Here is a 26,990-nt window from a genome sequence, read left to right on the forward strand (position 1 = left end):
AGTGCAGCACTACAATTTAGAAATAAAACACAAAAAGGGATCTGAGAATGTCGTCGCGGATGCATTATCTCGAGTTTAGAGATTTCTGATTATGGTTGGGTATAGTCGCAAACAGGTTTGCTCTCTAAGAGGGGGCGTGTTACATGCAAGGATCGGCACGTAATTATTATTATTATTATTTGTGTGGCTGCGTCTTTTTGTGTGTGTGTGTGTTGCTCGTTTCTCTCCTCTACCACTGTCTTCTGTAATAGGTGGAGAAGCTGTCACTCAACGCGATGAAGCGCGTCAGCGGACCAATCGGCGGAGTGTGGAGGCGGGAATAACATTACAAATAGGAAGCACGGAACCCGTTCAAAAGGCGAATGCCGGTTTCCGAATTTTGGGCTGGAGAGACGCGTGTTGCTGTGGTTGTTGCGGTGGTTTTTGCGGTGGTTGTTGCGGTTTACTTAGTCCCTTTTGTTGGTTAGCAGGATACTGTAAATACGTGCACGCCGCTGGTTAAACGCCTACCTTTGGAGAGAGAACAGGTAAGACGTGCGCGCACATACATTTTGCAGCACGTAGGATTTCTCGTTTTGTATAGACACCCTAGGTAAGTAGCGTGTGCCACCCGCTGTACTTTTGGAAAGATAAAGTAGAGTAGTCAGTCGGGTGGGGGCATATGTTTAGTTAGTCCTGGGTTGTTGTTTAGAGTAGGTTTAGGCGTTACTCTAATTTCTTTTATTTGGCACCGCTTAGCTCCCTCTCCGTGGTAGTTTGTTTTTTTGTTTGTTTAAGACACAATCATTTGTACAGTCACCCTTGTTTATGAGCTTAATAGATATTTGAATTATTTGGTTTGATGTTTGTAATATTTTGTAAATAGCATTGGTGTTGGTTGTTTTTGGACTTGTTGCACTAGTTGTTTTGTAAATAAACACTTGTTAGTTGACTTACTGCCTTCCTCCTGTTATTTCACCTACACCACTTATTTGTAAAGCACCTCCACCACTCCCCTTCCCAAAAAGGGGACAACTCAACTGATCCCACATCATTAAAGTTATTGATTCCGCCACATCTTTAGACGAGAGCCACTGGCGGGAACGTAACAGTGAACATTATGCTGCCTGCAGCATCATCCAGCAAGACCAGTTTGGCATGGGTCACTGATGGTCTGGGGAGGCATATCCTTGGAGGGTCAAACAAACCTCCTTGACCCTTACTGCTGTTAGGATGAAATTCTCAGTGTCATTGTCAGACCTTATAGTGGTGCAATGGGCCAGAGTTCCCCTTGGTGCAAGATAATGCCTGACCTTATGTGGCCAGACTGTGTAGACAGTTCCTGGATGACAAACGTTCCCCAGACCGAAATCTAATTAGGAATCACTGGGATGTTATGTATCACTGCATCCGATATTGCCAAGTAAAACTGTTCAGGAGCTCACTCATGCCCTGATCCAGGTCTAGGAGGCAGTACAAACCCAACATTGCAGACAGTATGAACCCAAGATATTTCATGTTTTGTCTGGTCAATTTAGTTTGTTATATACATTCATTTCTGCATTAATGTACAGTATATTATGGGCCATTTCCCTTTTTTCTGATTTGGGGTTGTAGATCAAAAATAAAAATGAGGACTGAAGTTAAGGACTGAAGTTGAGGACTTGAATAACAGAATTATGACAACCTACTAGCAAACCTGAATCAGTTTGTGTCTTTAATCTCAAACTGATTATTTATTAAAATACAATATAATGTAGCAGTGGTAAACAAGCTACTGTCCCAACCTCTTGGGACATATTCTAAGCATACAATTTGAATTGTGTCAATCAAGGTAAGACATTAAGTATTGTGCTTTGTTCTGTTTTATTAATTAATGTTACATATTATTGCATTTTTACTAGCATTTCCTATGTACTGTACTATATATTTTGCACTGTAGAAGGGTAAATTATTGCTAAATATTAAAAATCAAAATTAAGGCAAAACTTGCGTACTGTTTTTGTTTAAATGCCTTCTTTAGAATCTATTGGGTTAAAGTTTAGACTCAATTTGGACATTCAACAACACAAATCTACTTTTTAAACTATTATTTGGCTGAGCGTTGAATGGTATTATTCTTCTATTCAGCTTCTGATGACCACTACCCTGACATTCCTTCAAAGCAATCCCTAATTTACCGCACAGTGGTAGCCAAGCGGTTACACTACTAACCAGAGGGACTCTGGTTCAAGCCTCACCAATGCCATTTGGCCACTGTTGGATTCCTGAGCAAGGCTTTTAACACTTAGTTACTTGAACTGCCCTTTGTCTTTGGATAAAAGCATTTTCTAGCAGTCTTCTAGCGTCTTCAGGTAGTGGTGGCTCATTGGTTAAGGTACTGTATGAGTAATCAGAAGGATGCTGGTTCAAGCACTGCTGCCACTAAGTTACAAGTGTTGGGCCACTGCGTAAGGCCTTTAACCCCTAATTGCATAGTGTCATGCATTTGTCCTTGGTCAAAGCATTGTCCTTTGCTAACTTGAGACATTCTGCAATGGTTTCAGAGCTGATAGATAAACAAAGACTGTAACATTTAACAATTTCAGGTTTTATGCTGTTGTCCTTAGGTTTTTTTATTTTGTGCTTTTGGTGTGAATTTTGCAGAAATTCATACTCACAGGAGAAAATTTCCTCCATTAGTATTTAGTATTCTAGTATATTAGTATTCCATCCAATTTGTATCAGACCCATGTCTTTTGAAGCACTTTTGTAGCTATTTCCACCTTCACATGTAAATACAATTCCTCTTTTAGAAATTCTCTATAATGTTTGAATGGGGCATGGTTTTCAGAAAAAATAAATCTTTAAACAAGACCATTCATTCATAAAATCTTTCTCCATGTGGCACTGTGGCTAAGTGGGTAGCACTGTTGCCTCACAGCAAGAAGGTCCCGGGTTCGATCCCCAGGTGGGGCGGTTCTTTCTGTGTGGAGTCTGCATGTTCTCCCCGTGTCTGCGTGGGTTTACTCCAGGTGCTCAGGTTTCCTTCCACAGTCCAAAGACATGCAAGTGAGGTAAATTGGAGATACTAAATTGTCCATGACTGTGTTCGATATAACCTTGTGTGAACTGCTAATCCTTGTGTAATGAGTAACTACCGTTCCTGTCATGAATGTAACCAATGTGTAAAACATGACGTTAAAATCTTAATAAACAAACAATCTTTCTCCCTACAACGGCTACAATAAAGAAATGACTGATACAATGATTAATACAAGCATGGCTATCATTTTCTTATGTCAGTACAATGTGTGTAATAAAATTATGTTAGGTGTTCAGGAATGCATTTTGTGTTTTGAGTTACATATCTAATAGAAACATATTGTTTGGTAATGGTATCTGTTGCTGTGTGTGTGTGTGTGTGTGTGTGTGTGTGTAGTCCTGCATCCCAGATCGCTTTTCTCTTGGCAGGAGGCCATTTAGAGCAGTGATGCTGAGAACCACCACTAGAATGTTCAAGTGGAGGGAAAAATGCATGTAGTGCCCCCCTCTCTACCAGCATAGGCTAACACACACCTGCCACATAAACATTAAAACAGCCCATGTTTTACACACTGCACATCCATTCACTCCAGCTGAAATTGACATGATCCACACACACACACACACACACACACACACACACACATCATCATCATCATCTGGAGCTGAAGAAAAGTAATGGAATGGAGTCTGCAATTACATAAAATTAAATACAACCCAAACAGGGCTGCAAGTATAAATAGAGGTAAACATACCCAGCTAGTAATAAAGGAGTAAAAGTGGTGTTTTATAAACAAAACATTTAACAAAAGATAGGGTACACATGTCACTGATAAAAGGGTATACGAAAATATTAAGAACTGTTATAAGAGGATCCAAAGTCTGTCTTGTAAAGCCATTTTCCCAATACAAATAAAGGAGGTGAGTGTTAGCGTGTCTTTGGTCAGGGAGGGTGTGATGCATGCGACAGAGTTTGTTTGAGTGAAAAGGGAAAATGGGTAATATATTTGATTTGAAACAATACAAAAAGTGGAATAAACATAAAATAATCACTATGAAATTTTAATATTTATGAGTATAACTGAGAGGGCAATAAATTAGATTAAGTCACAAGAGCTGATGTTGAGCGAAAACGCCTGGCTCAGGTAAAATTTGAATAAGAATGGAATGGATCTGATAAAGTTTAAAGTACATTATGCATTGATTAAGCAAAACATTAGGACAACTTCCAAAATGCACATGGTAATGGCTATTTCGTAACAATTATACATTTCTTGCTCAGGGATATATTAAGCATATATGGGTAGGCTTGGCCAGACGATTAGGTCAAAGTATCTCTAAAACAGTAATCTGTTTTTGAGAGCAACTGTGATGAAACTGATGTTGGTTTAAGAAAAACAAGCCCCAAATCTCCACAACAGGGTGTTGGATGACCAAGACTCATTGATGCCAGACAAAATCTATGGCTATAGCATCTTATAAAGACCACCAGAAAGGCAGCTGTGGCTTAAACCTGTCTATAGAGCTGCAGATTCTCAGAGCAAAGTGTCCATGCTTACTCCTGACCACTAGTAAAAGCACTTACAATGGACACACAAGCATTAAAACTGGACATTGATGCAATGGAAATAGGTCAAATGGTCTGAAAAATCCAAGATCATGTGGACAGCCACGTGTTTTACCTAAGATAAAAAAAAACCCTACTGGTAAGGTCTTTGTACCAGATACCACATAAAACCTTTAGAAGTCTTGGGGAGTTCAGAGCTGTTTTAACAGCATATTGGGTAGGAGGTCCTAAAGTTTATATACAATTTTATTTGAAAAGCGCCTTTCATGACACCCAAGGACACTGTACAATAAAAATATAGAAAAGCTAAGCAAAATAAATAAAATACACATTGACTAAGCAAAAATAAATAAAATACATATTTACAAACATAGGAAACACCAAACATGTGGCACAGTTCTGAGTCAGCTGGAAAAGATGTTTTGAGGGTTTTGAACACTGCTGCAGATAAGATTTCCGTACTTCTGGTGGGAGGAGCCTAGCATCACCTTGGCAACCTCATATTGGGTAGGAGGTCCTAAAGTTTGGGCTTATTAGTGCCTAAAGTAAAACATTTTTATAGTACAGTGGCATTGTCATTTTACAAACAAAAATATGCCTTCCTCACACTATTGCTTCAAAATACAGGCAATGTTGCTTATGGACATGAGGCTTCTTTTTTGCACAGTTAAGGTTTAAGTGGTATTTGTGAATGTAACTATGTATTTGAGTGCTTTGCCAAAGCACTTCCTATGCCCATGTGGTTTATTGATTATTGATTAATAATGGTTCCTAATGCAGAGCCATCTGAAAGCTTAGAAATCATGAGTGTTCAGCTTAGGCTTACACCCTTGGCCTTTACGCATTAAAATTCCTCCAGATTTATTGAACTGTTTGATTTTATGCACTGCGGAAGGAGAACTTTGCAAACCCGCTCCAATCTTGAGGAACATTGTTTTTTTTAAACATTTCAATAATTTTCTCACACATTTTTTGACAAACTGGAGATCCTCTGCCCATCTTTGCTCCTCAGAAACTCAGCATTTCATAAATACTGCTTTTGTACCAATTAATTAATGTGTTGCAGGCCTGAAATGCAGGAACATCTAATATATCAAGGAACATCAGCGCTGGCATTTAGCACAGGAAATAGGTCTTTCAATAAATAAACCAATAATAATTCAAGTTGCAAATATCCTGTGACCAATAGCACTAAAAACATTGGAACACGTAAATTAGAATTTTTGTTTTATGCTGATTTTGATTGCAGGTCTACTGGGAAACATGCCTTTTCTGCCACACTAGATTTCACTTCTTGGTTTCTAGAGCTAGCCAAAGCCTGCTCCCATAAGCGGGACATCATTCTAGCTGTACCTGTAAGCCAATTACAGCCAACATTAAAACATTACAATTATAACAAAGTGCCTGAAAACTTGTGAACTAGTTGATTGGCAGAGATTTGCCCTTCCGCTAGCTTGCGCATGTTTAGTTATGTGACAGTGATACAGAAAATTACCATTACTACAGAACAGTAAAAATGTGGAAATAATTTAATGCCTACATTATCATCCAATAACATACAAACATTTACTGATTGTAGCCTTTAAGCATGTGAGTATAGCTGTGATGTAAAATGTAAGATGTGATTTAAAATTATATGTATATATATTTGTGTGGGTTTGTGTGTGTATGGGGCTCTAGAGTGTTAGTGTAATCTTAAATGCAGTGCAATATATTATCGGCTTTACTGTATCTTTTACACAGAATCGCTTGCTGTGCACTCGCTGTGTATTTTGATTACATGTATTCTAATATTTCATGGTCTTTTAGTTATTTTTATATTTTACTTAACGAAAATATAGTCGTGTTTTTACTTTCGCTATCGCGGCACTTTACCGTTAGCATTAGCCACTTGCTACTAGAGGGTCGGCTCACCTAGTCACTATCTGGGATGTTACGGGTCTTTTGCTGCGTGTGGTGGTGGAGGTGTGGGAATAAAGGCACACGACAAGAAAGAGTCACTTTAACTGTTTAGTCAGGACTTCAGTGAGCGTTACAACACTTTAGACTGCCTAGCTCCAGCACCCGAACTTCAGTTCTGGCCTGGGGCCATCCGACAAGTCTCATATACAAAACTAACTGCAGAACGTCCGAACGCACATGTATAAACCTGGTGCTGCATTCTGATTGGCTGAGCTGAATGTCGCTCACATATCGCCGCCCCTCACTATCTCTAATTGGTTTAGACCATGATATTGGCCTGATGTGTGTCTGTTGTTGAACCTGAGACTTTTCAGAGTCGCGGAGACCGTTTTTTTCCCCTCGAATGGCTGGTCGCACCGGTGCTACCTCAGATTTTTTTTAGTTGCACCATTGAAAAATTAGGTCGCATGTGCGACCAAATTGGTCGCACTCTAGAGCCCTATTATTACTTGCATATAGTCTTCAGGCATTGGGGTGAACATACCACATGGTCGCTGACAGAGCACCTGGATAGAAAATTTAAATGTGTGTCACAAATAAGCACAAGACCCAACCAAGTCTGACTGACAAATAAACAACTAAAACCACTGATTAATTTAATGTAGTTATTACTGCACTATTTTGTAATAAGTACTCAAGTAAAGTGGTCAATAGTGGATGGACTACAGAGGAGGGAATTATAATTACTTGAACCCCTTAGCCATAAACCTGTCATGCCAGCTGTCATATGCCATATACTGCAAACATAACACATTATAATACCGAAGATCAACTGTTATGATTTCTTATGACGACAAATGATGTGGCATGACGGGTGGGTGGCATGCTTCATGCTTCTGTTTAAACTAAAAACAAAAGTAAATAAATTATCTGCAAAAAGAAATAAACAGCCAAATATAAAAGAAGCATATTTGTAAGTGCACTTCAACATTAAACATTTCAAAATGTCAGGGGAATGTCAGAGTAAATCCCACTATAGCACACAAAGCAGGGTACTGGTGTAGTTTATATGCTTAAGGGCTGCAGCCTAAAGATCATACTATGTGGTATGTTTAAAATAGTGATGACACCGGTTGATGTTTACAAATGTAACATACTGGATGTCAAATGGCATGACAACTGGAAAACCAAAAAAAACTGTTCTGCAATTGATCTTATCTTTTATAATTGTGTTTTCCTCACCTCTGTGTTCTGAGAGTTTCCTCTTGTGCTTTCACTTGCTGTCATTAAGGGGGTCACACTATACAACTTAACGATGGTAATACTAAACATGCAGAAAAATGGCATTGCTAAACTGCTCACACAACACTAGTGGACACACACAGACACAGTAAATTTATTTGCTAATATATGGGACTTACAAAGCTTTTCCAAATTTACTGATCACTAGATCACTGGGGCTAAAAACTTAAGCATAAGCATAATGTTATGTATTTGAATTGGTCAGTACTATAAATCAAAGTAGATTGTTTTGACATACATGGCCATGAGGTCAGTTATTAAAAATGGTTAATAAATAATCCACCTGTAATGGTTAATAACTTGCAAAAAAACAAAATGTAAACATCAAAACTGACTTTATAAATCAGAAATTTAGGCCTACTGTAAACCATAAAAATGATTTGCAAACTACTAATTAAATATTTTTGTTGGTTACATTCTTATTCAGTTCAGATAACTAATATTTAAATGGTTTTTTTTTTTCAGATACAACAGACTATGACTGGATGACTATGATCCAAAACAGGTGGCCGACACATAGTCCAAAAATCTGAGAACTAAAAATGTGTGTATACAGTCCATATTTTTTGTAAAGTTTATTATCAGCTCAAAATACATGCTGTGCAAATCCGTCATCGCTTCATGTTGCTAAGACGCACATTCTTCTCCAGTTCAAACTGCCGCTTGTCCACCCTCTCCAGGAAGTTCTTTCTCTCTATGTACCTATGAAAACAAATACATTACACAACCATAGTCAGTATGGTTTACACAGTTTTCAAGTGCCCAGACAGTAATTAAATGCGTGTAGGAAAGGCTTGCTCACTGTCAGACAAACATTCACACACCTTGTAGTGTGTTGAGGTACACAATCATACATTTTATGGTTGATTTGGATTTATTATCTTTTACATCTATAGATGTCCAAATGGTCTAAAATAACCAGCATTTTCAATGTTGTGATAAAAATGTAATGTTCAATTTTATGAGCTTACAAGGGACTCTTTGTTGGATTTGCAATCTTAAAATACTTAAAATCACATTACACTCATTCTATTATAGATCGAGTTCATTTTTTGTCACAAAATAGCCCACAATGGTAAAGTGAAAGCAGGTTTTTAGACAGTTGTGCTAATTTATGACACCTAAAAGTAGGCTGAGGTGCAATTTATTTTTACTGATACTGCTTAAGATGTTTCTACAATTTAATTGGCGTCTACCTGCGGTAAATTCAATTGATTGGACATAATTGGGGATTGCCAACACCATGGGGTCAAAGGAATTATCTGCAGACCTCAGAAACAGTATTGTGTCAAGACATAGATCTGGAGAAGGGTACAGAAAAATTGCTGCAGCTTTACAGGTCCTAAAGAACACTCATCATTTGTAAATGGAAGAAGTTTGGAACCACCAAAAATCTTCTTAGACCTGGCCGCCTGGCCAAACTGAGCAATCGGGGAAGACGGGCCTTGGCCAGGGAGGTGGGCAGGAACCCAAGGGTCACTCTGACAAAGCTCCAGCATATCCTTGTGGAGATGGTAGAACCTGTCAGATCATCAACCATCCAGGCAGCACTTCACAAATCACACCTTTATGGTAGAGTGGCCAGACGGAAGCCACTTCTTAGTAAAAGGCACATGACAGCCCGCTTGAAGTTTGCCTAAAGGCACCTAGAGGTCTCTCAAACCATGAGAAACAAGATTCTCTGGTCTGATGAAGCCAAAAGGAAACCAGGCACCGCTCATCACCTGCCTAATGCCATTCCTATAGTGAAGCATGGCAGTGGCAGCATCATGATGTTGAGATGTGTTTCAGCAGTGGGACCGGGGCGACTAGTCCTGATAGAGGGAAATGATGAATGCAGTAAAAGGCAAAAAAGAACTCAGAGGAGAGGAACCAGACTCAGCAGGGACCCATCCTCCTTGGGTGGCCTGAAGAATAATTTCCCATGAGTAGTGACAAAATAGGTTTAGCACTTTTCTGCTTTTTTTTCCACTGTTTGTGCAAAGCCTGTTAATGCGCCTTTACTACAGAATACGGTACTCCAAGATCAAGCATTAAAACGATTAAGAAGCATAAGAAAACAAAGAAGAAGTAAAGGTAAAGTGCAGGTTTTATTGTATTTTTATATTGATTGTTTTTAAACTGTTTTCAATTGGGTCATTCCTACAATTCAGTGCCTTTTGTGTCCCCAGTACTGATCATTATATTTATTAAGTAAATTTTAAACAATACAATTTCTAAACATCTTACTGAAATAATTAACACTTTCAAATACTAAACACAATGTTATCTACCCCCCAAAATAAAATAACTGTATAAATACTGTTTTATCTCTTCGATACCAGCGGTTTTCCCATGTCCCCAGTGCTGTACATTCTGATTTAGTGATGGATAAATGCGTTAATTAACGACAGCCCTAATTTTTTTATGATAAGCGTTTTAAACTTGAAAAAGGTGATTCTCACAATTTCTCAGAACCCCCCAGCTATAAAGCAGATTTGTCTTATACGTGCACTTTAAAAAAAAAGGTTAAACACATCAAATTTAAAGGAAACTTCGAGTTTAAGGGTATAAATCTCTCCATGAAGGGTGTCGAGTTTCAAATATTTCGAGTTTAGGGGACATCAAGTTACAAGGCACCACTGTATCTGACTTCCAACTCTCTCTGCAGAACAGACAATCCCTGCTGGCCGGGTAGCTAAATCCTATGACGGCATATTAGGGCCACTGTAAAAAAAATATTTGAAAATTTTGATTTCAAGAATAAAGTCGAAATTATTTTGAGATTAAAGCAAAATGAGAATAAAGTCGAAATATTATGGCCAAAGAGTGTGTAGCCGTCGTAGGCTTGTCAGTTCAGAGAAGCACGCGTCTCCTGGATCAGCACGTAAGCGGTAAGGGCAGCCTCCAATGTGCGTTACTGTGGTTAGCCAATAACTCGCGATTATTTTTGGGTCGTTGTTTGCATTGTACGCTTCCTTCCACATGACATAATGACTAAACCCGTCAATGCAACCATTTATATCGATGCCATACGACTTTAGTTTATCGTACAAATCCATAACGCTTGGTTGAAGTACTGGCGACAACACAGACGCCGAGCACACCGGTGGCGCACGTTCTTCTAAATAAACACAGTTTATTGCAAAGCCGTTTCAGTGTCCTCACGCTAATAACAAACTGCTGCTGATGTGCCATTATTTGTGAAACCGATACGAAAGTATAACTTCACCAAATCATGAACATCCCTCATTTTAACACAAGGAGGTTGAGTGAAGATGTTAGTGAAATGTGAACTGTACACTGAAAAGTCAGAAAACATTTAGGAAAAGTCACTTTTCAAAGGAGAAGTGTTCACACTCTTCACCCACCCCTGTAGTGAATGCATAATATATAGGGTCCCAGTGATCTGGCTTTGATCATTGCATCTGGTTATTGTCTGAAAGGTCTGGCACATGTGATTAAGGTTTCTTTTAGATACCCCTGTTCTCCTACCTTCTGAGAGTGATTAAAATCAGCAGTTCAACTTTGGTTTGGCTCCTACCCAGTGAATGTAGACTATGGGGTACACATCAGCTCTATTTCTGCCTCCATCATAAGCCACCACACTCTCCACAATATCCCTATCCCTAAATAGTTCCACATAATAAAGTGAAAGGAAAACCCAGAAACAGTAGCATGGTATAATTTGGTCTTCAAAAGAAATTCATTTTTAACCTTCAGTTCAGGTTTTTAATGTTTGGCTTACAATCCACAACTGTCAAGTCAATGGAAGAGACTAAATAATGGTAGGAGGTAGGTCTTCAGATACACGATGATGTAATAGTATATTTGCATCCCTAGGAGAAAAGCTTTATTGCCAATAGTGACAGGTTCCAAATCAACCCAGCCATACAGAACAAGCTGTATGATTACCAGGAGCTGCCATGCCCCAGTACCTTGATCTATGTGTAACAAAAAGCTAAAGAAAAACATAAAACAACATGGGTGGGTATGACGCTTAACAAGGCAGCTGCTACAAAAAACTGTGAGATCACATTTTCAAGTCAGTACAGAGTACAGACTAATTAATTATCAGACTAATTAAATAAGATCAAACAATGCAAAGGGACAGAAAGTAAAATGCAATTTTTTAGTAAAAAAGCATCAATACTAAAAAGCTGGTATGTACTATAATTAAGTGAGCTACAGCTTGTTACAAATCCACATCCAGCACTTTACTGCTCAGATCTGGGATGGTTTGACTTCCTATACAAAAAATAGGCAGTCAAAAAACTAAAGCAGCCGCCTTGTTATAACTGGTTAAACAATTGCTGAGTATTAGCCAATATACCTACTGGCCTGAAAGACATGATATATCGATATCGGCCTGGTTTGATTGATTTTCAATCACTCAACTGATGTACACTGATGAGCCAAAACATTAGGACCTGCTGAGACATGAACTCTGTATATGGTACCAGGACATTATCAGCAAGCTTTCAATTTCTGTTGGCTCTACAGTGCATCCTGGTATCATATCTTCTATTGGTAAATAACGTGCACGCGCCCAGCCATCAACACCCCTTTTTCAATGCTCCCATGCCAATCTCTGCATGCCCATTTTTGGTGCCTTAGATAGTAGACCGGAGTTAGCATGGGCACTGTGTGTTGTGCCACATTTGCGTCATCACCTGTTTTTAAATGATCAGCAATTTAAGTCACAGCAGCAGAAGTAGCCACAGCACATGTTTCAACTGTCTTTTGGTTTATCTGAGATTTGCAGGCCCAGGGAACAGGGAACGCAACATTTATGTACAAAAGTGATGTATTTTACAAAAGTGCTTTATTTTTGCATAACAGAATATTAGATTGCATATCTTGATGCACCACCAGACTGTGTTAATTGACAACAACCCTCCAAAGTTGTCAGTGCTTGTAACCTCCATTGTGTTCATTTGTATTCCTGAGTAAGGTAAGCCTCTGGTTGAAGTACAGGGGTTGGACAAAATAACTGAAACACCTGTCATTTTAGTGTGGGAGGTTTCATGGCTAAATTGGACCAGTCTGGTGGCCAATCTTCATTAATTGCACATTGCACCAGTAAGAGCAGAGTATGAAGGTTCAATTAGCAGGGTAAGAGCACAGTTTTGCTCAAAATATTGCAATGCACACAACATTATGGGTGACATACCAGAGTTCAAAAGATGACAAATTGTCGGTGCACGTCTTGCTGGCGCATCTGTGACCAAGACAGCAAGTCTTTGTGATGTATCAAGAGCCACGGTATCCAGGGTAATGTCAGCATACCACCAAGAAGGACAGACCACATCCGACAGGATTAACTGTGGACGCAAGAGGAAGCTGTCCGAAAGGGATGTTCGGGTGCTAACCCGGATTGTATCCAAAAAACATAAAACCACGGCTGCCCAAATCACGGCAGAATTGAATGTGCACCTCGACTCTCCTGTTTCCACCAGAACTGTCCGTCGGGAGCTCCACAGGGTCGATATACACGGCCGGGCTGCTATAGCCAAACCTTTGGTCACTCGTGCCGATGCCAAACGTCGGTTTCAATGGTGCAAGGAGCGCAAATCTTGGGCTGTGGACAATGTGAAACATGTATTGTTCTCTGATGAGTCCACCTTTACTGTTTTCCCCACATCCGGGAGAGTTACGGTGTGGAGAAGCCCCAAAGAAGCGTACCACCCAGACTGTTGCATGCCCAGAGTGAAGCATGGGGGTGGATCAGTGATGGTTTGGGCTGCCATATCATGGCATTCCCTTGGCCCGATACTTGTGCTAGATGGGCGCGTCACTGCCGAGGACTACCGAACCATTCTGGAGGACCATGTGCATCCAATGGTTCAAACATTGTATCCTGAAGGCGGTGCCGTGTATCAGGATGACAATGCACCGATACAGACAGCAAGACTGGTGAAAGATTGGTTTGATGAACATGAAAGGGAAGTTGAACATCTCCCATGGCCTGCACAGTCACCAGATCTAAATATTATTGAGCCACTTTGGGGTGTTTTGGAGAAGCGAGTCAGGAAACGTTTTCCTCCACCAGCATCACGTAGTGACCTGGCCACTATCCTGCAAGAAGAATGGCTTAAAATCCCTCTGACCACTGTGCAGGACTTGTATATGTCATTTCCAAGACGAATTGACGCTGTATTGGCCGCAAAAGGAGGCCCTACACCATACTAATAAATTATTGTGGTCTAAAACCAGGTGTTTCAGTTATTTTGTCCAACCCCTGTATATTCTTTGCTGTAACTTGTTTTAGAATCTATCTTTGTAACTTTGACTATTAACTTGCTTAAAAAGTTGGTTAAAGTGGCTCCAGGTGCCTATTGTTAGAGGCCTATGTGTGAATTGAGGGGCAGGGCTAAGCTTAGTATAAAATTAAATCTTCAGCCATTGAATTAATCAGTGCTTGTAACTTCCATTGTGTTCATTTGTATTCCTGAGTAAGGTAAGCCTCTGGTTGAAGTATATTCTTTGCTGTAACTTGTTTTAGAATCTATCTTTGTAACTTTGACTATTAACTTGCTTAACTGTGCTAGAATTTAACTATTTATAGAAACTATAGCTAGTCTGTTGCTGCATTAATCTGTGTTTTGCTGATTGGTTAAAGTGGCTCCAGGTGCCTATTGTTAGAGGCCTAGGTATGAATTGAGGGGCAGGGCTAAGCTTAGTATAAAATTAAATCTCCGGCCGGTCTTTACTGTCACCAGGTTTTAATGTCTGTCTGAACTGTTTAATCTATCTAACTTTTACTACTAATCTAAACTAAACTAACTTTGGGTAAGTCCTATCAGTCTCTGACATTGTTTCATTTACCAAACTTTTCTCAGCATGTGCTACTCAATTATTCCTGTGCTCATATCTCACAGACCCTGCAGACATCTGAAGTCACATTACAGGAGCAGCAACGCCAGCAACCTCATCTACCCCCAACTGTTGCAACAGTCTCAAACAGTGGTGGTAGGTGGGGTCTGGAACTGTCAATCAGCCGTCCAAAAAGCTGACTTCATCTCAGCTTTTGCACTTTCTCACAGCCTCGACTTCCTGGCACTGACTGAGACATGGATCACCACCGAGAACTCAGCAACACCAACAGCCTTATCCTCTGCCTACACCTTCTCTCATACACCGAGAGGATCTGGCAGGGGTGGTGGTACAGGTTTGCTCTTGACCAGGAAATGGCACTTCACTCCTGTGAATGTTTCTCACCTTAACATTTCATCCTTTGAATTTCATGCTATTACTGTTACTTTTCCAATTACTCTTCATATCATTGTCATCTACAGACCGCCTAGCTCATTGGGAGACTTCATAGAAGAGCTGGATGTTCTTCTGAGTTTCTTCCCTTCAGATGGAACTCCTCTGACTCTTCTTGGTGACTTTAATCTCCCTACACTTCAGTCCTCCTGTCTTCTTCCTCTTCTTTCATCTTTCGACCTCCTTTTTAACCACAGCCCTCCGACACACAAAGGTGGCAATCTTCTGGACCTGGTCTTCAGCCATCCAGCTTCTGTTCTGGACCTCACCGTCACCCCACTTCACCTTTCCGACCATCACTTTGTGTCTTTCTCTCTCTCCATCTCCCAACTCTCTCTACCTCCAACCACACTTACACCTTACACCACGCCCCAATCTTCACTCTTTATCTTCCTCCCTGCTGATCTCCAACATCCTAACTTCACTACCTAACCCTGACATGCTTGCTACCCTTCCACTCAACTCCGCAATTAATACCCTACTCTCTTCTCTTTCAACATCCCTCGATCAGCTCTGTCCTCTTACCCTCAAACGAGGAAAACCTTCTCACCCTGCTCCTTGGCTTTCAGATGCATTGCGCAGCAGCAGAAGAGAATTAAGGGCAGCTGAGAGAAAGTGGAGGAAATCTAAGCTCGGTGTTGATCTCCACTCTTACCACGATCTGCTGTCCAGATTCTCATCCGGCATGACTGCTGCAAAAACATCTTTTTACAAAGCCAAGCTTGAACAATCTGCTGCTGACCCACGTAAGCTTCATGCTATCTTTTCCTCTCTTCTGAACCCTCCTCCTCCTCCCCCATCTGCCTCTCTCACTGCTACTGACTTTGCAACATTCTTTCAGGACAAGATTGACAAAATCAATCAATCCTTCTCTCCGACTGACCCACTTTCAACTGACCCTCAACCCACCAACACACTCACCAGCTTCACCCCACTCACCATGGATGAGGTTACACAGCTCCTCTCATCCAGCAATCCCACCACATGCACACTCGACCCTATACCATCCACCATCCTTAAAGACATCTCACAGGACCTGATCCCCTTCATCACACCCATCATCAACAACTCCCTGACATCAGGTGTTGTCCCTACTGCTTTTAAGAAGGCTCAGGTCATTCCCCTTCTTAAGAAACCTACACTAGACACTACAGACATTAACAACTACAGACCTGTCTCACTCCTCTTTTCTATCCAAAATTCTTGAACGTGCTGTCTATAACCAACTATCTGCCTTTCTTACTCAAAATGACCTCCACGAACCGTTCCAGTCTGGCTTCAAGGCAGCACATTCTACGGAAACAGCAGTTGTAGCTGTTACTGAGAAGCTTCATGCAGCCAAAGCAGCCAAACTGTCATCGGTCCTCATTCTTCTTGACCTCTCTGCAGCCTTCGACACAGTGAATCACAGCACTCTCCTGTCCACTCTCTCCAACCTTGGAGTAACAGGTTCAGCATGGCAATGGATGGCCTCCTACCTGGAAGGGCGCTCCTACCAAGTGTCATGGAGGGGATCCATAACTCCCCCATGCACTCTCTCAACCGGTGTTCCTCAGGGCTCTGTACTTGGCCCACTTCTTTTCTCTATCTACACCCGCTCTCTGGGTAAGGTCATAGCCTCCCATGGCTTCTCCTACCACTCCTATGCAGATGACACTCAGCTTGTTCTGTCATTTCCTCCTTCAGACACACTAGTCTCAGCTCGCATCTCAGCATGTCTGCGAGATATCTCACAATGGATGTCAGCTCATCATCTGAAACTTAATCCCAGCAAGACAGAGATGTTGCTCATTTCCCGGAGATCAGTCTCCAACCCAGGACCTTCTCATTTCTCTTGATGACTCCCAGATCAGACCATCTGATAAGGTAAGAAGCCTTGGTATTGTCCTGGATAACCAGCTGACCTTCTCTCCTTACATAGCCCACATGACAAGATCGTGCCGGTTCCTCCTGTACAATATCAGGAAGATTCGACCATTTCTCTCCAGGGAAGCTACCCAGATTCTGGTCCAATCACTTGTAATCTCACGGTTGGACTACTGCAACTCCCTCCTGGCAGGAGCTCCCATGTCCACTATTAAACCCTTGCAGCTCATTCAAAATGCAGCTGCCCGTCTGGTTTTTAACCAGCCCAAACACTGCCACATCACCCCACTGCTGCGTTCTCTTCACTGGCTTCCTGTAGCTGCACGCATTCAGTTTAAAACACTGATGCTCACCTACAAAGCCAAAAATGGACCAGCCCCAAGCTACCTTCGTGGTCTAATCAAACCCCGCTCTGTACCACGCAACCTCCGAGCCACTAGTCTCGCTCGACTTGAACCTCCACCCAGGACTAAAGGAAGACAAGCATCAAGGCTCTTCTCTGTTCTAGCACCCAAGTGGTGGAATGAACTTCCTCTGTCTGTCCGAACATCTGAGTCTCTTGCTGTCTTTAAAAAACGATTAAAAACCCACCTTTTTACTAAACACTTAAGCTGACCTATACCTATTTGCTAACATTTTTTTTTTCCATTTCATTATTGAGAGGAAAAAAACAAACAAAAAAAAAAAAACACTTTGGTTCTAACAGGTTTCAGCAGATTCGTGTTCTTTGACTGTTGTTTACTAAAACTTGAGAAATGAAATGTTTACTATGGAAGCACTTCTGTAAGTCGCTCTGGATAAGAGCGTCTGCTAAATGCAGAAAATGTAAATGTAAAGTGTATGTGGCTTTATTTATCACTGTAGCATGTTTCTTATCCAATACATGTTTTATTGCATTTTACCAAATGCCCCAACTCATGAATCTTGTACTTATTAATTATCTCATTTCACAACCACACTATTTAATATTACATTATTCGGAGGGCTTTCCACTAGGGCTGTCGCGCTAACCGCAATTTTGAAATATCGCGGTGTAGACCAGCCAACCGCAGGGCATGCCAAGCAACCGCCACACCGCGATATTCACGGTTTTTTTTGTTGTTGTTGTTGCAGGGTCCATCTTGTTTTTCGCTTACAATCGGGCATAATAAATGTTAAATAAATTCATAATGAAAAAGAGCTAAGTGCGTCATTTTCCTGCAAACTGTTCACATGCGTTGCTGCTGAGTGTCAGGCTTTGTGTTTTAAGATGGAAACACTAGACGGTTTTCCATCCACCAACTTTTTGCGAATTTTGAAAACTGCGCATTAAAACACCTGGATGGAAAAGCTAAAAATTCGAAAAACGACCCAAATATCGCAAAAAAAAGTTTTCACGCTTGAACGAGGTGGAAAAGTTAGAATATCGCATCGCCGAAATGCGAAAAATGGGGATGGAAACGGGTTTTGCGAATAAACGATGACGTTTCAAGCTCTAAGTCACACACACACGCATATATATATATATATATATATATTTTAAAACTGAATCACTGTCAACGTGTGTAGTGTACCTGAAAAGGTGTGATGTTTTAATAACTGCTGCGTTATGTGCGCTGCTGAGAAAGCCAACACATACATCACGAATCAACAACTGGTCATCCACAAGTGCCTGCAAAACAATCAATGGCCATCCCTTCTATGTACATAGCCCCTGTACCCGACTGCTGGAGGGAGGATTGGAATGTGTGTACCATCCAGTGCAGCGTACACCTGTGGTATATGATGCGCTGCGTAATTACGCGGTGCTATTTCTTCTGCCTCCTGCGCATTTGGTAATACGACGTAATGTTTAATTGGTTTTGATGTTATTGCTTGGCATACAGCGTATACACTATGGTGAACTGTTGTTACGCTCACGCCGAACGTCTCGCCCACTACTACTTGTATAAGGCAATAGCAATCCTCTTTTCAGTTGGCACGGGTGGCCGGTGACTGAAAACTTTTGGCTCTACAGATGACCCGATCATAGCTCATCAAAGGCTGATTTTGACATTCTGAAATTCTTGATCCAAAGCTCGTTTGAAAAATGGTTCTGCACGATGTGCTCCCAAAATTGTTTAGTGCGTTTTACGTTCCCAGATGCGAGGTGAACGTCGCCGTGGCACGGAGATTTGAGCCCACATTAGACGGGCCATTGCTCGTTCTGCCCGACGTCTCTCACGTCATGTAAAGGTTTTTTCACATAACTGTAGTTGATGGAAACGCAACATTTTCCGCTTTTTTTTCTGCCGATATTTCATAAATGCGCATTACACTTGCGAAATGTTTGGATGGAAACGGTTAATGGCAACAGGAATTACAGGCAAGTTTATTAATGATCAAATTGAGTTCACACTCAATAAAATACTTGTAATTTAGACTATATTCAAACCTTAAAAAAGCCTTGGCGAACTAAAACACTTAATGACGGTTAATATGGCATTGCAGCCTGCAAATATTCTCTTGCTGGCTTGCTGAAATAATTTAAATGTATTTTTTCGTTGAATAAAAATGTATTGAAACGAATAATAACTTAAAATGTAGTATTATTTTATATATTATATTGTTATGTTAATTATACCTACTAAATAGATGGTTAATAGTGACGCGACAACCAGGCTAGATTTGCTTTGATCTGTAAAGTCGCATGCAGGATCAGTACACGTGTGAATTAGTGTAACATCGGTAACGCCGGGAACATCGCTACCCCACTCAGATCCTCTCTAAACCACATCAGATGAACGTGTTGGTTCTTCTAGCCCGCATGATAACGCAGGTTTAAACTCTTACAGACTTTATTCTTTATTCTATTTTTTTTTACCATATTTTGATTAGATGTGCATTTAAAATATTTAGCCTAAACACTTTTTTTTCGTTTCACAGTGTATATCTATATAGGCTAGAAGCTTAATTTAAACCTTTTTTAATAGAGAAAAGACGCACATCCCTGCTCTGTTCTGCATTTAACAATAAACACACATTTGATTGGTCTTAAAGCTGTCTCATCTTTGTCATTATAAAGCAATAATATACCGAATCATAGCCTAACAATAAAGCTTGTTTATATAGCTCTAAAATCCAGATAAATTAAGTCATTTTCAAAAAAAAAAAAAAAATGGCGATATTATCGCATACCGCGATATTAAGACAGGCTGAATATCGCAAGGGGAAATTCTTTCACCGCAACAGCCCTACTTTCCACTAGACCCTGACACATGCCTGCAGAGATTTGCTTTAATAATTTTTAAAAGAATTAGATTGATGGGGAAAAGATTTGGTAATAAGATTTGGCTTGCAGTCTTTTCAGTTATTCTATATATATTCACTGGACTGTATAGACCAGTGATCCCAACCTGCACATGAAATATAAAAAGTAATTTCATCAGTCTTACTTTGTGTACAGACTCTTTGTCATGTTCAAACCTAATGTTAAGCTGCTCTAATTGACTATGGCAGCATGTACTTGAACAGACATGGGAAAAGATCCTGTGAAAGATATTTGGAGGCTTATATACATTTTATATGCTGTAACTGGTATGGTATATTAAAATCCTTAAAAAATGATGTTCTTTAAAACAGTAATCTCTTTAATACTGGGTTATATTAAAATATAATATTAGACACTAAGGGTATGGGCGTTAAGCTTTAATATATATTTAATATATAATATATTTAAATATATTAAATTTTAATGTTATATATATTATTTATTGTAAACTATATAAGCATATTTATTGTTAAATACATAATTGAAACAGCTTAAAGAAGAAATCTGGTATATTAAATTAAACTTTAGCAAAAGCCTAAGTAATATTTTTATTTTAAATTATGTTTATTCATTTTTCAAAGGGTGAACTCTGAAAACAAACCTACACAACCAACATAGCATCAGTGCGGGCAGATTAAATAACAAGTGCACAAATGTAATCTTAAATAATTACGCAAACATTTAAAAAGGTTACACCACTACAGCCAACATTTGGAATTTAAATGGTGATCTTAGACATGTGTGTATTGTACAGTACATTCAAGCAGTGGATACACAAAAATGGTAATTCTACCATTCTATAGATAGAACTTACCCTTCACTTACCCTTCTTTGCCTCTGTTGTGAATGGCCAGCTCGTCAGAAATTCCCTCCTCTGATTTAAAAGTGTCCCAGTCAAGCTTGGACTTTTCCAGGGTGCTCATCTTAGGCTTTTTTGCCCCGATACAACTCAGAATACTGCCCATCCCTGCTGGTCTTTTCGCACTGGAAGAGGAATTTAAAAGCTTTACAATTGTCAAGCATATGTAACACTTAATAGATTTGGCTTATTCAAAATTGTCTCAAGAGACCAAAACCTGAACTGAGCAAACAACTTGAAAACATTATAATGGCTGAATGTATAGGCATCAGATCAACAAAAGATGGCTGGAAACATTTTATGATCAATTTGGGAAATACAACCTCACATCAGAAAAAGCTGGGACTGCATGGAAAATGCAAATAATAAAAAAACACAGAGTTTCTACTAGGGTTGGGCGGTATGACGATATTACCGTATACCGCGGTATTCAAAAATGGTGACGGTATTCAAAAATGGTGACGGTATTTTTTAAATGTGAAGCGCCGAATTTCTGCTTCAGGTTTACCTTGAAAACTGAGACTTTAGGACATGCGCGCATCCACAGTGAGGGAGGGGTTGGAGGGGTAGGCGGTTGGAGCTCGCTGATTGGCTGTGGGGTGCTCTAGCGACTTTTTCTGGTGTTATTGGAGACTTTTGGAGACTCGAACGTGAAAAAACACATCGTTTATTATTTGTGAAATGCTAAACATCATCTGCTTATCCTGTGTTTTGGGCGTTTTTTCATGCATTTTGGCTAAAAATTACTGTCGCAATCTGGCAACCCTGCTCAGAGTAGCTCAGTGTTGTCTTAAAAAACCAAACCAAAACACGAATCAACAGAAGAACATTCATCTGTAGTTCTAAACATATTTAGGGTGTTTTTACCCACTTTTTGTCTCTCCCACGATGTTATTCCTCTCTTCTACACCGTCAATTACACGCAAATTGACCTTATGCAAATTAGGCGATGACGTCATTTAGCGACTTCTAGCGACTTTTAGGACAGCCAATAGCTACTTTCCTTACTGAGGAGTTGGCAACACTGGAGTGAAGAGCCACACTGGCTAGCGTTAGCTGTGAGCTAACAAGCAGAAACTGAAAAACGGCTCGTCTTTTAATTTTTCAAAATCAACATTTTTTATCAGTTCAACCGGAAATGAACACAAGCGCGTGCATGCGCGGACATGTACTTATTTACTAAATATATCTTCAGTGTAAATTGAGCACAAGTGTTGAGAAAAAGGAGCAAACAGTAATAATAACGTTACGCCCAATCCGCTGTTCTGACTCTTGTCTGCCATAGATTTTCCTGCCTATGTAAGAACTATTTTTTCCTAAATAAAAGCACTATATTAAGAAAAAAGAACGTCTCACCTGTCGTGTAATGTGAATTATAAAATATATTGTCTGGCCCTTTAAGAAAGTGAAGCGCACTATAGGGCGTAGGGAGCGAGTGTGTAGGGAATAGATCGGATTTGTACCGTTTCTGTGCTCGAGTTTTGCACTGAGCTTGTGTGACATGTAAAGTAGCGTTCTCGTTAACCACTCAAATGTTTGGACTTTGAATTATTTTAACATTACTTTACATCACCGTCATCGCAACATGAACATTTACATTCATATTTTTTGTTACGGTATAGAACTTAATTCTGGATTACAGGCATAACTAATCGTACATGTTCATACACTTTTAAGAAATATCTGTAACTATAAACTAAGCAGTTAACTTTTGAAATATATTGAAGTGTGTAGCCTGCTATTATTCTGTTTTGTGTGGGCAGAGAGAGATTACAATGCCAAAATGTTGTGTTAATGTTTGTGTTAAAGTGTAATTGATACACATGCATTTATACTTATGCGTATTTATTATAGATCAGATAAGATAAGCAATGTTTGACGTTCAGATTGTTAAATCTTTTTATAAGAAAACATTGAAATATTGTAATTACACTCAAGTGTGTACACTGTAAAGTTTGTCCGCGACACAACCCCCCCCTCACCACACTTAAAAGATGTTTTGGCACCAAGGATACCAAGCGATTTAGTATTTCAGGTTTTATTTTGTCCCATTCTTCCTGAAAAGACGTCTTAAGATGTGCAACAGTACAAGGTCTACATTGTCGCATTTTTGTTTCAAAATTCTTCACACATTCTCTATTGGGGACAGGTCAGGACTGCAGGCAGGCCAGTCCAGTACCCATACCCTCTTCTTCCACAGCCATGCCTTTGTAATGTGTGTGCAGCATGTGGTTTTGCATTGTCTTGTTGAAAAATGTATGGACATCCCTGGAAAAGATGATGTCTTGAAGGCAGAATATGTTGCTCTAAGATCTCAATGTACTTTTCTGCATTAATGCTGCCATCACAGAAGTGTAAATGACCTTTGTCAAGGGCACTGACACAGCCCCATATCATGACAGACCCGAGTTTTTGGACTTGTTGCTGATACCAGTCTGGATAGTCCTTTTCAGCTTTGGTCCGGAGCACATGGCGTCCATTTTTCCCAAAAAAGACCTGAAATGCTGATTCATATGACCACAATACATTTTTCCACTGTGTGATGGTCCATCCTAGATGCCTCAGAGCCCAGATAAGTCAACGCCCCTTCTGGACATGGTTAACATAGGGCTTCTTTTTTGCACAGTAAAGTTTTAAGTGGCGTTTGTGCATGTAACTCTGTATTGTAGTGCTTGACAAAGGTTTGCCAAAGTAATCCCTTGCCCATGTGGTTATATCAGCTATTGTTGAGTGACGGTTCTTGATGCAGTGCCGTCTGAGGGATCAAAGATCACGAGCGTTCAGCTTAAGCTTGAGCCCTTGGCCTTTACACACTGAAAGACAAGGTTTCTTCCTGCTGCCGCTGCAATATGCAATTTCCAAGACTGGGGGAGTCCCAGTCAATTGTAAACAACTAGATTGGGAGATAGGGGGTGAGATAAAATAAAAGATAGTAGGGTTCTTACATTTGTCTCTAGCATTGCCTCCCTCAATTACTTTAGATTATAAATGTATTTTGTATTTATTGTAGGTCTTAAACTCCTGAACTCTCTTGAAAGTCTTTCTGTGCACCAGAGGTGTAATTTCAGGTGCTTCTAAAAAGGTTTACTTTAAATAATGCTCTATGGCTGCATCATAGTGCATATCGATGCACTTGGCTGCAATAATGTAATGTTAAATGACTCGTGTCATGACAGAGCTGAAACCATAAAACCAGAGAAGTGTTGCTGCTGGGGTAATCTTGTAGAGGTGAGTAAGAAAAGGAAGAGGATGCCTAAGTCTGTAAGATGTCATGTTTTTTTTTTATATCTCATGACGGTATCAGTCTACACATTTCTGAGTGAAAAATGTTGATGCTTATTACTGAATCAAAAAAGCTGTACAAGATTAATTATGGGTGTGCTTTACTTCTATTCCAACCTGCTTGTCTTACACATGTACTCTTTTCTGAACTCTCTGCAGGCACAGACATGCTTAGAAATGGGACGTCCACAAAGCTTATGGGCAGGTGTCTTAACATACTTTTGGTCATATATTGTATTAGAGGTGTAAACTTTATCTTTCAGAAATACAAGTAGTAATTATAGTTTTACTTTAAACCATCAAACTATCCAACGGCACAAAGGATGTTATTTTTGTTACCTATAATGTCCTGCCTTAGACCTAATGTCTTGACATGTTTACTGCATGCCAAAACCTGAAACATAAGCTCATCCGGCATTACGTCATATGTTTTTTAATAGGATTACCAATGTTATTACTCCAGCAATCAATACAGATGCGTATTCTATATTTCTTTTTATCATTACAACACTTCACTATAGCTCTAAAAAACTACGTGTTTTCCTTTTGCTACTATAATAACAACATAAAAAGATGCAGCACAAATACACAGAGGTAAATACACCATTTGGACACCCCTTCTTATTTTTGAATGTATTTTAGCCATATCGTTGGCTAACAGGTGTAATAAATCAGTTATATACAGAAATTAAATGCTTTTAACAGATTAGAGAAGGTCATTTCCTGTTACAACATTATTGTGCCCCTGTGCACAAAGCAAGGTCTATGAAGACATAAAAAAAAAAGCTTGGTTTAAATAAACTCCAGGGGCCTGCATAGAGTCCTGACCTCAGCCCCACTGAACAGCTTTAGAATGAACTGGAACATCAATTGAGGCTTGACCAACATCTGAGTCCAGCCATACAAATGCTCTTTTGACTGAATGGGCACAAATTTCCACATACATACTACAATGTCTTGTGAAGAGTGGCTGTTGTTGTAGTTAAAAAGATCATACACTGGTCACCTTATTTTACAACTATTTGTTTCTGAAATGAGATATCCAACAAGCTCATGGCCAGGTGTCCAAATATATTTGGCCATATAGTATATATGCTGAGATAAATGTAGACATAAAAAAGAAACATCAAGAATAATAGAAATAAAACTTTAAGAGGAAGCAGGACGAAAGTCAAGCTAACAAAATGCATTTTCCATATGTGCAGATGCTGTCAACATTGTTCTGAAGGAAAAGGGAAAAGATAAAAAGAAGAGAAGAGAGACATTATATACATACATTATGTACCATGTTGCTTGTTTGTGTTAAGAAACAATCCCTGTCAGTTCTCAGGATACCTGCATGTGTTCAATATAAATGTGTGTATAATAAAAAAGTCATTTCTAAATCATTTCTATCTCAAATTTATTAGCATAAACATGAACTGTTTTTTAATGATAGGCGAATAATTAATATTCAGTTAAATCAATAACATTAGTGCAAACTCATTTCCAGTAAAGTTGGAACAATGTGAGATGCAGTAAAAACAAAAAATTTGATTTGTTTATTTGTTCAACACAAAGCTAGGAACCACATTCTTGCTTCTGTGTTGTTGGTATAATCACAAAAAACACTTTTTTAATCCGATAAAAGCGAATCCACTTTTTTAACGTTGTATGATTTATTACTGTAAGGCCCTTTTTCTGTAATATAACATGTCACTAGGTACATAATGTATCTCTTTTGCAATATATATATATATTTTTTTTTTTTACTGTGTAGATGAATCTCGCATTTATGAAACAGCGTTAACTAAAAATGAACAAAGATCCTTTAGAAATCTATTTGATTGTTCCTTGCTTACTGCAGAATCAGTTCATGCAATTTTATTGATTTTTGGATGTTTATTGGCTGAAAAAGAGATGAAAGAACCTCAGACGTCAGGCAAACATAAAACTAACTTGACCATGGTGGTGTACAGTGTCCAGCACGGGAATCCTTTACCCATATTATTTTTTTTTTTGCATTTTTCTTCTCAAAACTCCTGCCTGACTTTCCCAGTCTTTAAACAACAAATATACACATGTCAGCGCATGCACATGCTGGCACATTTACTTTTGGTAGAAGTTACATGAAATGTGAAAAACGCGGACCGCCACGCAGCCTTCGACACAGTGAATAACAGCATTCTTTTGTCTACACTCCAACCTTGGAGTAACTGGTTTGGCATGGCAATGGATGGTGTTCCTACCAGGTGTCATGGAGGGGATCTTTATCCCCTCCATGCACTATCTCAACCGGTGTTCCTTAGGGATCTGTATCTGGCCCACTTCTATTCTCTATTTACACCCGCTCTTTTGGTAAGATCTTACCACTGCTATGCAGATGACACTCAACTCATTCTGTCATTTCCTCCTTCAGACTCACAGGTCTCAGCTCGCATCTCAGCATGCCTTTGCAATATCTCACAGTGAATGTCAGCTCATCAATATTCGGCCTTAAACCCTGTCTGGTCTGGAGAAATTATGGATGGAAAAACAGACTCCATGCGCTGGGCCAACAATTTTTACAGTATTTTAAAATCAACGTTCAGCAAGCATACTGGACGGTAAGAGGAGCAAGCTGAAGGGTCTTTACCCTTCTTTAACAAGAGAGAGATAGAGGCCTGAAAAAGAGTTTGGGGAAGGTGGCCAAG

At 39.6% G+C, this 26,990-nt stretch overlaps 1 protein-coding gene across 2 annotated transcripts in view; it reads right to left on the bottom strand.

Moving 5' to 3' along the window:
- Positions 1 to 8,334: 8,334 nt before the first annotated feature.
- The window catches only part of cfdp1 (craniofacial development protein 1), a 74,078-nt gene continuing 55,422 nt past the window's right edge, over positions 8,335 to 26,990 (bottom strand). The window contains exons 6-7 of one of the 2 annotated variants that reach the window (XM_063004097.1): positions 21,003 to 21,161; positions 8,335 to 8,476 (exon numbers count right to left, since the gene is read on the bottom strand). In XM_063004097.1, coding sequence (XP_062860167.1) covers positions 8,386 to 8,476; positions 21,003 to 21,161 — 250 coding nt within the window. In that variant the 3' untranslated portion in view covers positions 8,335 to 8,385. Of the gene's footprint in view, positions 8,477 to 20,991; positions 21,162 to 26,990 lie in introns of both variants that reach the window. The other variant, XM_063004098.1, reaches the window with a different exon arrangement.

The sequence above is a fragment of the Trichomycterus rosablanca genome, chromosome 11, assembly GCF_030014385.1.
Source record: "Trichomycterus rosablanca isolate fTriRos1 chromosome 11, fTriRos1.hap1, whole genome shotgun sequence".
NCBI classification, from domain to species: Eukaryota; Metazoa; Chordata; class Actinopteri; order Siluriformes; family Trichomycteridae; genus Trichomycterus; species Trichomycterus rosablanca.